At 38.3% G+C, this 15,614-nt stretch overlaps 1 protein-coding gene and 2 non-coding genes across 3 annotated transcripts in view; 1 reads left to right on the forward strand and 2 right to left on the reverse strand.

The window, feature by feature from the left end:
- Window positions 1–11,490: 11,490 nt before the first annotated feature.
- Window positions 11,491–11,573, reverse strand: LOC120589364 (small Cajal body-specific RNA 18). The gene has a single exon (XR_005649462.1).
- Window positions 11,574–11,652: 79 nt separating this feature from the next.
- On the reverse strand, window positions 11,653–11,797 carry LOC120589379 (small Cajal body-specific RNA 17). The gene has a single exon (XR_005649473.1).
- A 477-nt stretch (window positions 11,798–12,274) lies between these two features.
- Window positions 12,275–15,614, forward strand: part of ACAA2 (acetyl-CoA acyltransferase 2) — a 29,981-nt gene continuing 26,641 nt past the window's right edge. Inside the window, exon 1 of the mRNA XM_039841909.1 lies at window positions 12,275–12,506. Within this exon, the coding sequence (XP_039697843.1) occupies window positions 12,383–12,506 (124 nt within the window). The 5' untranslated portion in view covers window positions 12,275–12,382. The remainder of the gene's footprint in view (window positions 12,507–15,614) is intronic.

Raw genomic sequence — 15,614 nt, forward strand, 5'->3', positions numbered from 1 at the left:
TTTATAGATTAAACAATTTGCGTTTGAAGTATTACATAGGATCTACCTGTTTACCTATAGTAATTGTGTTATGTACATATTAATAATTGTTGAAGCTGACAAAAAATTATTACCTTCATGCATTCTCCCTCTGCCGTCATACCTGCAGTTAGATTTATGGCACCTGGCAAGCAGATTAGACCCAAAGGAAAATAGACTTTTTCCTCCCTTTCCATGGAGCATGTCAATAAGTGTTTCCTCTCCTGATTTTCCTATACTAAATTTTAAAGCTTTTCTACAAAACCAAAAGACAAAACTAGGACCTTGGAAAACTTAGAAAAATAATAGCTGCTACCATCAATTCATTAAATATTTACTTAGAACCTTAATGCATTAAGATAATAATAACAAATAAGTTAGAATCCATTTCTTTGGCATAAGTAAATTTAATCGTTTTCACACATTTGGCCTAATTCTAAGGCAGCAAGGGTATCCTAAATTGAAACTTTTATATAATGCCTATATGACTAAAGAGACACTAAAATGTGATAGCATGGGGGCAGGACCCTGTAGTTTATCCTCATAGAATATCTCTCTGTACTCACCTTCTCAAATTAATTTGCTTCATGAACCAAATAGCCACAATTCGCTTTTTATGTCATTGGTGCCATAATTAGAGAATTAGGGAGGTAAATAGAACATCAGAGGTTGATGCCAATGACAATAAAACATAAGACTTTTTCCTCTTATTATAAAGGTCGTTAGATACTAAAGACTGTTTTTCTGAAAAATTTTTTTTCTAATTCTAATAAAGAGATTAATCAGAAATGAATTTAAGATACTTTCGAAAGTGATATTGTATCAGAATAATCCAGATTTGGATATAACATTTTGCCACCAACTGGTGTTTTCATGAAGGCCTGCTTCTCTGAAGGGGTTCACATCACATTCAGGGGTGAATCTAACACTGTAGAAGAAATACTACTGATGAAAATTTTTCAATTTTGAGAAAATCTGTAAACTACACCTTCGTTTATAGAACGATGCTTGTACTAGTCACCATAATATTCAGCTGTGGATAAAAATTTGTGAAAATAAATACTTTTGAATAAATGAAGTGGTGTGACAAATAATGAAATTTAAAATTCTGCAGGTACATACACATTGACTGAGAAGGTTATTTTTTAATGCTTTCTTGAGAATGTTGTTCTGGGGCATATATTCAAACATGCATCATGATCATTTAAGCCAGGGGTTGTCAAACTACAGCCTACAAAAGTTGGGGTGGGGGAAATTTCTTCTATAAAGTAACAAGACATTGAGTAACTACTTTAGAGCTATAGAATTCAAACAAAGCACTTTGGGTATAGGAAAAGACTCAGCTATATGTAACTCTGTGTATAGTAAAAATGGCATTAAAAATCTTTGGAAAAATACAAGATCGATATGGAAGAATTTATAAGTCAAAAACATCAATGGTGAAAAAAAAATGGAGAAATATTTCATGGATAAAACTCCATACCACAAAAATCTCAATTGTCCCCAAGTTGTCCACAGACTAAAAACCAAAGCTTCACAACAGTTTTTTGGTAAAATTTGACCAGCCAATTCTAAAATTTATATGTAAGAGAAAAGGCCTAAGGATAAGGAAGACCCTCCTTATGAAGAAGAGGGAAAACTTTCAGGTATCTAAAACTTTAGTAATTAAGATGAATCAGCACAGAGATAGGAAAATTGACCAATGGAACAGAACAGAGAGCCTAGAAACTGAACACCTGTGTGGAAACATGGGCAAACTGTTTATTCCCTAGAGGAGCATATACCAAAATCAGTTGGAAATCTTTTTTAAAATTCACATAACCAGCCAATTGTGTAGAATAATACATCTCTAGAGATGGTGCTTAAACACCCATTATTAGGAACCATTAGTGAAATATTTCATGATAAATAAAAAAATGTTCACAATATACTGGTCAGTGAAAAGTTACGTCTGTAACCCAACTTCTAGGGACGGATTCACCTTTTTTCTGAGTGCCCGATGTTCAGGAAAGCGTTGGCCTCATACTCAGAGAAGTCTGGGCTCATCTTCAAGGCTTCAACAGGAAAACTATGTCTGCAAAGAGCCAAACTTCATACAAGATACATTTATCTAGTAAGAGTTGAGAAAAAAAGCAGCCCGACATCTGAGACCTCATCTGACACTTAGATCTAGGCCTGGGCCATGGTAGAAACTGACCTGGTGCTTCCAGCTAGGCTGCGATGTTCTTTTGCACAGTCTTACAAAACATCAGACAGGGTCACTCTGTGACTGTGATGGAGATGACACAAGACCACTTCATGGTTTTGTCTAAGCACAAAGACAAGATCACTGTGCGAACCAAATGATATCAATCATTCCTCTCCCAGCTCATATGCATGACTGCAGCTTCTCGCCAGTTGCAGCTTTAGTGCAGCTCTAATCTGCCCTCCTATCAGATAGGATCATATTAAAATACCCAACCGAAGACTTGTCCCTACTTCGGGAAGCACTCAGTCCAGACAATCCGGAGTAAACCCCTGCTTCTCTGAATTCTCCCCAAATCACCTAATCAAAGCCCAACTCCTAACACCTCTCAGAGATGCTCCTCAGTTCCCTAAAGTGTGCCCTTGGTGTGCAAACTCTCTTGTTGCAACAAGCATTAAATCCAACCTGTTCAAACACAGGTTGTGTCTGGCCTCTGATGCAATGTTTTCCCTTCCCACCAACATTAGCATTTTACAGAGTAAACTTAGAACAAGGAAGTGTGAGATTTGCCTAAGGTTATATCACTAAATGAAATTCTAAAGCTTGGTAAGGATATAGATGCTGCAAATAACTTTCCAGTAAGTAGCGGGGGAGAGAGGAAACAAATACATATCCTTCATCTAAGTTTGTGACAATATCTTAAGGTTACTGGGAACACACCAAGACTTAGGGTAAACAAAATGAGGGAGTTTGGCAAATCGGTGTATTACTTTCTGTCTACATTTCATTTCTGATGTGCTTGTTTGGTAACGGTCTTTTCTGAAGAGTAGGAATTTGTTGTAAGGGTAAAACCACACCCAAGCTAAGAATTGACTTTGAATTAACAAAAAATTGAAGTTATCACCAAAGTGGTTAGGTTAACAGCCCCATCTATAACTTTCCAAACTGCTCAAGATTAGCAAACTCACTTGTCTCATTCATTCAAATCCATATACTCGTTTTAAAACACTGTCCTAGCTCTTACCGACTTCACTAGCTTTCCCCAGTTTCCACTACTGAAACTTTTAAAACCTTTGCTGCTTTAAGCTATCATCGGTTTTGAGTATTATAGGAAGTTTAAGCATAGGAAAATTATCCAGAAAATGTGAGCAATAAGGCTCAGGCTGGATATTTCTGAAATCCTAATGAAATCTTAACACTAGAATTTGTAGATTTACAGTAGATTGATTTCCAGTCTTAGGCTAATGCTACTCCTATTTTTGTTTCCTAAAAAGAATAAGTACAGAAAGATATAAGGCATTTCTAAAAATACTGAAAGCAAAATGTCCTTAGAATGACAACATCACATCTTACAAGACAGTCCGTGTCTAAATCAAAAGAATTATAAAATAACTAATTTTGATATATATTTAGTGTTGTACAATGTATAGCTGGTTGAACATGAAAAGGACTAAATAGTTTAGAAAGTAATTCCAGATAATGTTGTAGCTTACTTGAAAAATACTTTTCCTCCCAATTTTTATTTTGAAAAGTTAAAAACCTACAGAAACGTTGTAAAACTAGAACAAGGAGCGACCATATGCTCTTCATTTAGACTCCCTAATTGGTCATATTTTGCCACATTGGCTTTCTCTCTTTCTCCGCCAGTGTATTGTATGCAGGTCTTTTCTGAGTCATTTGAGAATTAGTTGTACACATCATGACTCTTCATCTCTAAATATTTCTGTGTCTGTCTCCTAAGAACAAGGAACAATATCCCATATAACTACTATATAATTAGCATAATCAGAAAAAGTAATGTCCGTACTGCTATCTCATGTAATTTATATTAAAGTTCCCCTCAATTGTCCCAGTTCTGTTCTTTAAAGTTGTTTTTAATCCAGGTTTCAATTAAAGATCTTAAATTACATTTAATTGTCATGTCTCTAGTCTGCTTTAATCTGGTACCATCCCCAGCCTTTTTGTTCACAACAGTGAAATTTTGGAAAAGCTCATGTCACTTGTTTTGCAGAATGTCCCTCCAATATGTATTTGTATTTGATTGTTTCCTCATGATTAGAGTCACGTCAGACATTTTTTAGAGAAATCCTACATAGGTAAAGTTGTGTCCTCAATTTTCTGCTTTGTGATACTTTGAGACTATGTAAATATCCTTACATGTTTTTATATATGTAAATCTTTTACTCAATGGTTTTAGGATCCATCCATTCTAGTGACATTTCTAATTACAGAAAACTTAGCAAGTTTAGAAGAACTTGCTCCTAGTGATTTGCAGGGTATTGAGTGGGAAACTGTTATACTTGGTGATGGTAAGTTAACTTTTCTTAATAAATACGTGGAGGGCAAATCCTCTTATTACAGGAAGCTATAATCCCTCATCCGTTCTACAGACCAAAAATTTTCTCTGCATTTGGACTATTAGAAAGTTTTAATGGAAAAACTCAGAACCTTTAAAGATCTGTTTATTTCCTCCATCATTGGGGCATAATTTACTTCACGTATGTTCTCTAATTTTTATTTTCTTCGTTATATTCAACAAACTAGCTTAAGTTCATTGGCTATCAGCCTGAGAAAAAAAATGTTGATTTTGGCACCTGATGACTTCTGTTTTGGTTTTGATTCTATTATCAGTAGCTACTGTTCAATGCCATAAATACTTACTGAACACCTCCTGTGTGCCAGGCACTATGACCACCTGGCAGCATTTTAAATTTTTTTATTTTACACTTTTTAAATAACTATTAACAATGAATTCAGTAACAAATCTGAGCAATTGCACAAACTGCCCTACAGCCAATGAGAAGATACTGTTAAAGTTGAACTCAATTTACAGGTATTGCCAAAAGGCCAGAGGTCCAAATTTTCAATCGTGAGCTAAATAGGAAAGTCCAAAGACATCACAGCAATTTAGAGATGTCAACATGCAATATGAGAGGATGTAGGTTGTATGAAAGCCTACTGTATAATTGCCAATAAAGACCTTATGGCTGACACTGATGATCACCTACACGACAGTCTTTTCCAGCTTCTATACTCCTTGGCAGAGCCCACTTTCTAAGAAAGAAGCTGAAAAAGCCAGATACTTGTTTTCCTAGTCACTTCTGCAGCTATGGCATAGGCATACACAACTCAATTCCGGCCAATGAAACAGGAGGGAAAGATTGCCCTTACTGAGAAAGCCACATGTAAGGAGGAGGTTCTAGCTGGTGGTGGCATTAGGAGGAGGCTGAACTCGCCCCCTCATGAGCACACTGAAATATACAACTCCATAGAGCAATTCCTCTTGAGAGACAACCGAAGGCTGATTCAGCAGTTTTTGCATAACAAACAAAAGAGAGAGACTGACTAGCGAGGGCTGGGGAACCCTGCAAGCTCTCCCAGGGCTGTAGGAACTCTCCAGGATTGGAGGTGCAGTGACCACTATTCTTTACCCTCCACCTCAATAGTGTTGGCATGGCTCTATCCCAGTGCTCTGGTCTACCTGGAAGATCACAACTCTGTGTTCCCAGCCAAACTGCCTGGAGCCCATTGTGGCCTGAACAAAGGGAACAAGCAAAGTCAACAAGGCACCACTGCACACACCTGGCCAAAACTATCACCCACGCACAGTCTGCACAGAGGTAGCTTCTATACGAGGCCACTTTTTCAAGAGTTGGAGAGAGCGCTGTATTTTGTAGAAAGTCAAACAAAATGAAAAGACAGAAGAATCTCTCTCAAACGAAGAAACAAGAAAAATTCCCAGAAAACAAACCTCATGAAACAGAGATAAGTAATTTGCTGAATAAAGAATTCAAAGAAATGGTCATAAGGATGCTCACCAAGCTAGAGAAAGTAGAATAAAGGAATCTAAGGAGAACTTTGGCAAAGAGTTAGAAAGCATAGTAATGAACCAAGCATCAAATTAGTAATGATATAATGGCCTTAAATGTCACATTAGACCAGAATGACATAACATTTTCAGAAATTTCATCCAAAAACTGGAGAATTCTCATTTCTTCCGAGTGCACATGGAACATTCTCCAGAATAGACCACATATTAGCCACAGAACAAGCCTCAACAAATTCAAGAAGACTGAAATCATATCAAGTACCTTTTCTGACCACAATGGGATGAAACTAGAAATCAACTACAGGAATTTGGAAAAAAGCACAAATGTGGAGACTAAACAACATGCTATTAAACAACCAATGGATCAAAGAGGAAATCAAACAAGAAATCAAAAACTATCTTGAAACAAATGAAAATGAAAAGAAAACATTTCAAAACTTACAATATGCAACAAAATCAGTTCTAAGAGGGAAGTTTGTAACTATACAAGCCTATCTCGAGAAACAAAAATCCCAAACAAAAAATCTAACTACACCTAAGGGAACTGGAAAAACAAGAACAAACAAAAGCTAAAGTAAACAAAAGGAAGGAAATAGTTAAGATTAGAGAGGAAATAAAAATTTTAAAATAGAAAAGATCAATAAAACTAAGAGCTAGTTTTATGAAAAGATAAAATTGACAAACCTTTAGCCAAACTCATCAAAAAAAGCCCAAATAAATAAAATCATAAAGAGGAAAAGTTACAACTAACACCACAGATATACAAAGAATCATTAAAGAATACTATGAATATATGGCCACAAATTTGACAATCTAGAAGAAATGGATAAACTTCTAGAATTATATAACCTTCCAGGACTGCGCCAGGAAGAAATATAAAATCTAAACAAACCAATTACTTGAAACAAACCATTTGTTTCAAGATAGTTTTTGATTTCTTGTTTGATTTCCTCTTTGATCCATTGGTTGTTTAATAGCATGTTGTTTAGTCTCCACATTTGTGCTTTTTTCCAAATTCCTGTAGTTGATTTCTAGTTTCATCCCATTGTGGTCAGAAAAGGTACTTGATATGATTTCAGTCTTCTTGAATTTGTTGAGGCTTGTTCTGTGGCTAATATGCGGTCTATTCTGGAGAATGTTCCATGTGCACTTGGAAGAAATGAGAATTCTCCAGCAATACAATTGAAGCAGCAATCAAAAAAGTTCCAACAAATAAAAGCCAAGGAGATGGCTTCACAGGTGAATTCTACCAGTCAAAGAAGAATTAATACCCATCCTTCTTCAACTATTCCAAAAAACTGAAGAGCATGGAAAGCTCCCAAACTCATTTTATGAGACCAGCATTACTCTGACCAAAACCAGGAAAAGGCACTAGAAAAAAAAAAAATTTCAGGCCAATATCCCTGATGAACACAGACGCAAAAATCCTCAATGAAATATTAGCAAACCAAATTCAGCCATGTAGCAAAAAGATCATACACATGATCAAGTGGGATTTATTCCAGGGATATAAGGTTTGTTCATTAACTTCAAATCAATTAATGTGAGACACCACATGAACAAAATGAAATACAACAATCATATTATCACATCAGTAGAAAAAGCATGACAAAATCCAACATCCATTTCATTTATGATAAAAACTCTCAGCAAAGTGGGATAGAGGAGACATCCCTCCACATAATAACGGTCATATATGGTAAACCCATAGCTAACATTGTACTCAATGCTGAAAAGCTGAAAGCTTTTTCTTTAAGGTCAGGAACAAGACAAAGATATCCACTTTCACCACTTTAATTTGCATAGTAATGGAAGTCCTAGTGATATTAATCATAAAAGAAAAAAGGCATCCAAATTGGAAAGGAGAATTAAACTGTCATTATTTGCAGATGGCCTGATACTATATATAGAGAACCCTAAAGAGTCTACCAAAAAAACTATTAGAATAGACAAATTCAGTAAAGTAGCAGTATACAAAATTAATATTCAGAAGTCAGTTGCAATAACAAACTATCAAAAAGAGAAGAAAATAATCCCATCTACAATTATATATATATATAAAAAGTATAAAATACCTAGGAATAAATTTAACCAAGGAGGTAAAAGACCTGTATTCAGATATCGTAAGACACTGAAGAAGATACAATTAAATGGAAACATGCTGTGCTCATGGGTAGGAAGAATTAACATTGTTAAAATGTCCATACTACTCAAAGCAATCTATAGATTCACTGCAATCTCTATCAAATTACCAGTGGCATTTTTCACAGAACTAGAATAATCCATCCTAAAATTTATATGGAACCACAAAAGACCCTGACTAGCCAAAGCAATCTTGAGAAAGAAGAACGAAGTTGGAGGTATTACCAAACTATACTCCAAGGCTATAGTAATCAAAACAGCATGGTGCTGGCATAAAGACAGACACATAGATCAGTGGAACAGAATAGAGATCCCAGAAATAAACCCACACCTATATGGTCAATTAATCTGTAACAAAGGAGGTGAGGAAATACAATGAGGTAAAGACAGTCTCTTCAATAATGGTGTTGGGAAAACTGGACAGATACACATTAAAAAAAAGGAAACTAGACCACTTTCTTATACTATATATAAAAATAAACTCAAAATGGATTAAAGACTTAAATATAAGACCTGAAACTATAAAACTCTTAGAAGAAAACATAGGTAATAAACTCTTTAACATTGGCAGTATGTTTTGGGGTATGTCTCTTAGGGCAAAGATAACAAAAGAAAAAATAAATAAATGATACTACATAAAACTAAAAAGTTTTTTCACCAGAGGAAACTATCAACAAAACAAAAAGGCAACCTACAGAATGGAGAAGATATTTGCAAATGATATATCCAATAAGGGGATAATATCCACAATATATAAAGAACTTATACAGCTCAACATCAAAAAAGCAAACAATCTAATTTAAAAAATGGGCAAAGGACATGAGAAGCATGTTTTAGAGCTAGAAGGAAACTAACAGATCGTCCCATTTAAACCCTCCATTTCATCAATGAAGCTCAGAAGTTCTGTGACTTACTCAAGTCTTGCAGCCAGAATTGTGACTGGAACCTAAGTCTTCAAACACTTAAAGTGTGCTCTTTGATTACATAACTCTGCCCACTTTCAACTCTTCCAAATCATATATCTTTTTCAACGTTCAGGGAGATACAGTAACCAGAAAGAGACTGTAATAGTAATTGAAAATGTAACTAAGCATGCTGAATCCAATACAGATCAGAGTACTTACTATGTGGTGTATATGTTCTCGTGCACACTGAATCAACAAAATGCATTTATTTCTTAACACACAAATCAAGCAACTTTATATAAGACAACAGTGACTTATCACTAAATTCAAAAATTCTTAAATGTTTTATTCATGACTATTACTGTTGTCTTACTACTCTACTTCGCTTTGCAAGAATGATTTGTTTTTACAGATCACATCATCCAAGCATGATGCATTTACTTCTCCTCATCTACTCCCAATTAATATTTCTCAATAGCACCAGCAGGTAAAGATGCATTCATTTATCTTTCTCCCTAGCAGGTGAGCACTCACTGTCATTAATAATGAGGACATGATGCCTACAGCTGAAGCAACCAAAAGCCAAGATGCTTGATGACAAGGTGGTGCCGCTGAACTAATCTTGGACCCCATACCTACAGACTTCTTGTTATGTGAAATAATAAGAACCTTATTGTTTAAGCCATTTTAAGTCAAATCTCCTATTACTTGCAGCCAAAAGCATCCCAAATGATAATTAACCCTAAAGAAAAAAATCTTTTCACAACAGCAATTACAATGGTAAATGAAATATTGGAACTGAGCTACTATCTTTTAAACACAAGTCAAGTTCTAATGCTCTAGGCTATTCATTATATGTAATAACTCCTATGCATCTAGGATGGTAGTAGCTCTGTACCACCCTCAGAATTGAGAAAAGTCACTCAAAATCATTTTCTGTAGGGACCATGGTTGAGAAAGGCTGAGCATCTAGTAATGACACAATCTCTCACTCCTCCACCTACCTGAAACCACATTTTATCTCACCCCAGAGCACCCTTCCAAAAAGAAAAAAGGCAAACCTTCTGAAACTAAGCCACCATATATTGGCAAGCATAAGTTATCCTTACTAAGGTTCCTTCCAAAATACTTTATTTCTTCCTCCAAGGAAGATTCACTTAACATTCACCCCCTTTCGTGTTTTTTATAACATTCATCTAGCTAATGATGTGTGTTGTTACATCATTAATAATAATGTCCCTTTTTCTACCCCAACTCCTATATTCCATATCCCATAAGCCCTGGATACAACATGGGCCTTGGGCTTCTGAAAATCGAGGGCTCGAAATTCTAATTTAGGAATTTTCTAGATTTGAAGCCTTGGAAGTTCTATAGGTTCTCCGGGCCCAAGTTTCCTCATTTATTAAATGAGAAAGAACAAATCCAACTTATCTCATGGGGCTGCAGAATATCCCTCAATTCAGATTTGTCTGAGGTATATGAATTGTATGTTATTCTATTTTGTGTAATAATTATATCACGAATATAAGATTATCACGCTGTTCATCATCCAGATGATGCGGGTAAAAAAAAAAAAAAGATCATCAAGTATTCAAAGTCCAAATTCTATTGACTATATATATGTGTGTATGACTATTCAAAGTCCAAATTCTATTGACTACATATGTGTGTATGACTATATATGTGTACATATATACACACGCACACACTGTGAAAAAGGAGCATACATATTTTTTAAAGTTTAATAATCCTCAGAAATTATGTATTGATTTGACAACTACCAAAATCCAGGGTTCACTCAAAGCACCAGAAAGGAGAAAAGCAATAAACCAGAGGGTCAAATTGCAATAGATGATAAGAAAAACTGAACGATGGTTGAGAAGTAGAAGGTGGGAAGGGATATGAAAGAATTTTCTGTAATAATGGACATGTTCTAATTATATTTTGGTAGCTGATAGTGGTTTGAGTTACAAGTGTATACATTTGTGAAACTCATCTGAGATTTATATATTTGCATGGAAATATTGACCTCGGGTGAACTGTACTAAGGTCTGCCTAAAAAATAAGGTGGTTTAACGGAAGAACAGTTGGACAAATGTGATAACAGCAAATATGACAACATGTTAACAATTGCAGAACGTAGGTGGTGGATATGTGGGTGTTCCCTGTAGAAGTCTTTTTACTTTTCTGTATGTCCCAAAGTTTTCATAATCAAATTGGAATTAAAAACAATGTGAAAGGCCACCAAGGCGTTTGAAAGCAGGTACAGGGCGGGCACTTCCCTAAGGCTCACAGAACACCTCAAAGCCCCCCACCACCCACACGATCCAAGCCCAGGGCAGCCTGGCCTGCCTCCTTGCCCCGGTGCTGCGGCTCTACCGCATCTCTGCTGGAGTCGCCTCCTGTTCGCCCGGTCTCAGTCGGTTCGCAGAACACACTCCATCACCTGGTTCCCAGAACTCAGATTGCGCAGTGGTCACGTCATCATCGACCAGGGCTCACAGTTACAGCGTCAGAAGCCTCTCTAGATCTCCCTCATCTCTAGCCTAATCGGTTATCCCTTATCTCCCCGACTCCCGGTCCCCTGGCCCCACTTCACCTGACACGTTGTCATAATCCTCTCAGGCTCCGGGCAAAGCGACGTCGCCTGCCATGGGGCCCAATCATATAAGGAAAATACTGCAGGCTCATCCGGGGACGACATCGGGGACCTGGGGGCACCCCTGCCCTACGACGCTCGCTGCACCCCTCACACGCCAACCTCCCCGCCCCCAGAGAGCCAGGTCCCCGCCACCCGCTGCCAAGCAGCCTAGGCCTCAGAGGCCCGGGTGTCCGCGGCCGTCAGTGCCGACCCGAGAGCGGTTCAACCAATCCCCAAGCGCCGTCCTCTGCCCCCGGCGCCCCCGCGCTGCCCGCCGCGCACCCGCCCTCCAAACCGTTTCCGCACTTCCGGCGGCTTGGTGTTTGGCTACCTAGCTGCGTGTTTAAGAACGGGCCGAGGCCGGCTGAAGGGGAACATTAATTACCTGGTGGAGGGAACTTAGAGGCCAGGGATAGGCTAGTAGGGTAGAGCCAAATCACTCTCGATTTGGAAACAGAGAGAGAAAGTTTTGTAAAATCAAGGACGTGGGGGGAATACGCACTCGCCAGGAACATTTTTCTACCAGGCCTGTCTCCCTGCTGGGGCGGGTGGGGGTTAGTTCCTCTGGTTCCCACGGGCTATCGCGGGCTTTGGGCCAGGCTGCGTGAAGTCGCAGGCTGGCGCAGGCGGCCAATTAAGTGGAAGGGAAGGGGCGTGGCCTCATGCCCCGCCTCCTCCGCCCTCTCCTCCCTCTCCTTAAGATTGGGGTGTGGTGGATTGCCCCACGCCTTTCGGAAGGATCCCTTTGTTTCCGAAGTGTCGCTCCCATCATGTCCCTGCTACGAGGTGAGCCCCACCGAGGCCTAGCCTTTCCTTGCCCCTCGCATCCTACCCTGGTCTCAGGGGGAGTGGGAGGTCCTAGGGTTATATAATTCAGTCTCAGCAATACAGAGGGCTCAAAAAAACCAAAAAACGAAAAACCTAAGGCCGAAAGGATTGAGTTAAGGAGAAAAACATACTTGTAGGAGGGTGGGCCCCAACCTTTTTGGCACCAGGGACTAGTGCTTTTATGAGAATCTAATGCCCGATATCTGAGGTGGAGCTGAGGAATGATAATAGTGCTGGGGAGCGGCTGCAAAAACAGATGAAGCTTCCCTGGCTTTCTAGCTGCTCACCTCCTGCTGTGTGGCCTGGTGCCTAACAGGCCTGGACAGTACCGACCAGCACCAGGGGGTGGGGGTGGGGGGGAGGTGGGTGGCGGGGAAGTGCGAAGTTGGGAAGTTGGGAATCCCTGTAACGTAAGGCACTAGCAATGTTGATTTCAGTGCTATTTGCATTTGGGAGTTCAGGCCATGGTTTCCTTGCTTCTGACCTTGGCGACCATTCCTTTCAGGCAGTAGTGACCTCCTAGTTAAGAATTCTATTGAAAAGCTGGCATGGAGCCCTAAGCCTGAGGCATATTGGGACAGGAGTGCATTAGGAATACCCTGGACTTTGTAGGGGAGTGGGCAGGGCTTTCAGGGAGTTGACATTTCCTTAGAGCTGGCAGGGAATTTCTGCCTGAGTGACCTGTTCCCCCAAAATGTTTACTGGCCTTTTATTGAAGACCTCCCTTTTACCTTACATTCCTTTGAAGAACTTCAGTAAAGTGCATTTAGTACATAAAAATTAATCTTTTAAATGAAAATTATGTAAATTCTCTTTTCATAACAAATGGTCACAGGCAATGAAATTTTTAGTTTTAATGATGTGAAAGTCTACATTTTATGTGTCCTTTGAAGGACATTCAGATAGAACACTTTATATCAAGGTCTCAAGGCAGGAAAACACTTGACTGGATCTAAGAACCAACAGTCTGTTGGTCAGGGTCCAGTGGGCTCTGAAGGAGAGGAGATGGGACTGTATTCTAAATTCAGTGGAAGGCAATATAGAAGACTTTCAAGTAGGAGGAATGACAGGATCTGATTTCCCCTCTGCCCTGATTTCCTCAGGGCTCTAAGACTATATTTAACAACTAGGAGAATTTAAGACCATTTAAGAATATTGCAGAGGTCCAAGCAACAAAAAATGATGGATTGGACTCAAGTGCGGGGGTTGGGGGAGCGCAGCATTGAGTTGGGGGAATAGGGAGAGGGGTGATTTGACAAATTTGGAGATGGATTTGATAGAACTTGATGAAAGTAGCAGGTCAATGAGAAGGGAATGTCAAGAATGACTTTGGATTTCTAATTTGAAGAATTGTGTTCATGATGGTACTGGTTACAGGGGAAAATAGGAGAGAATAGATTTGGAAGAGAAGATTCAGGCACTCAAGTGCAGATGTCAGGTAGGCAGTTGGATGGCGGGGAGGGGGCATGTCTGGAGCTCCAAAGATCCAAAATGGCATGTGAACAGTTCAAATGAAAAATAGGTATGCTGAGTCAAAATGTAGCGTGTTCAGTTTCTTGCAATTGGATTTAACTTGTCAGTGTTCTTTCCAACTCCGAATTTACTTAATAAAACAGCACGTTAATTTTCTTAGACATGGTATTCAAAAAACCCAATTCATTTGAAAGCTGCAGTGTAATGAGCATCTTTTTTTAAAAGTAATATTTTTATGATTTAGTATTTTTCAGTGTGGTTCTTACCATTTTTTTGTAATACAGAGCCCTCTGAAAAGCTGATGAAAACTGTGAGCCCAATAAGGGAAAAGAATGTATATCTATACCTGTATTAAGGAGTTATAAAGTTTATAAATCTGTGATACAGTTTACTATGGTGCTAGAGCTAACGATCATATTTTTAGCCATTTCCTTGTTTTACAGTTGAGAATACTGATGTTCAGAAAAGTAAAATAACCCAGGTAGTTCATGGCTGTGACAACAACCCAAGACTTGCGCTTCAAACAGCGATGATTACTGGCTAGTTAGAATACATTCTAGATAGTCACTTTTCTCAAGTAGCATACCAAGTGCTTGCAGGATTAGTGGATAAGAGAGAACGTGTGACTGATTATGATAGGAAAAGGACACATTGGATGGGAGCATAATTGGCTTTGGTGAAGATCCTTACTTGTCAGATTGCCACCATCAAGAACCAATCCCCCAATCATGTACTAGTACCCATCCCAGCGTTTGGCAGGAGGGTTACCTCGACAAATAGTAGTTCTCTCACTACTCGTTCGCTTTTTGGGGAATGTTTGTGTATCCTTTCAAGGCAGTTGGGCTGGGCTGCCAAATTACTTTAATCCTGAAACTGAAATGGATGCAGTTTTCCTTCATTTGTCTTAGTTGCTGTCTGTAGTTGCTGTAATTAAATGAGTCAAAATTTACCTAATGATGTGATAGAAAGGAAGGTAGAATTCCTGTTTCTGTTCTACTGTTGTTGTTGTTTTTTTTCTATAGTCACATCTGCCACTTTTCCAGGACCTTTCTTGGTATTTCTGACTATACTCTGGATTAATGTCTTTTCACTGTCTTTTCATTTTTGAAATGCTTTAACTTCTGAATTTTTAGAGCCTTTTAAAATAAGATTTTAGTTCAGGGTTAAAGATTAAATCGTAGACCTTTTAACAGCCAGCCACATTAAAAAAATGGCATCAGATCAAATAATTATTGACGTGGTATCCAGGTTATGAAATTACAGGAAGAAAAAAAAACCTTTTAAATTATCTAGTCTTTATATCTACACAGCCCAGATTATTTTTAAAAATATATTTAATAACATTTTCTTATTCAAAATATTGCATTAGTTCAGTGTTAGCCTCACTCAAGATAACTTTTACAGTCTGGAAGCACAGTAAGCAAAAGTGATAGAAGGAGAAGTTCTTGCTTTTGTTTTTATCCGCCCCCCACCTCCGCACACACTTTTGTAGTTATCTCATATTGCACCATTAGTAATTTCCCACACAAAAATGATCTCTTAGATTATAGAGGGAGAAACTCACAAAAGGAAATTTATGGAGAAACATGAAAT

Source organism: Pteropus medius, unplaced genomic scaffold, assembly GCF_902729225.1.
Source record: "Pteropus medius unplaced genomic scaffold, Ma_sr-lr_union100, whole genome shotgun sequence".
NCBI classification, from domain to species: domain Eukaryota; kingdom Metazoa; phylum Chordata; class Mammalia; order Chiroptera; family Pteropodidae; genus Pteropus; species Pteropus medius.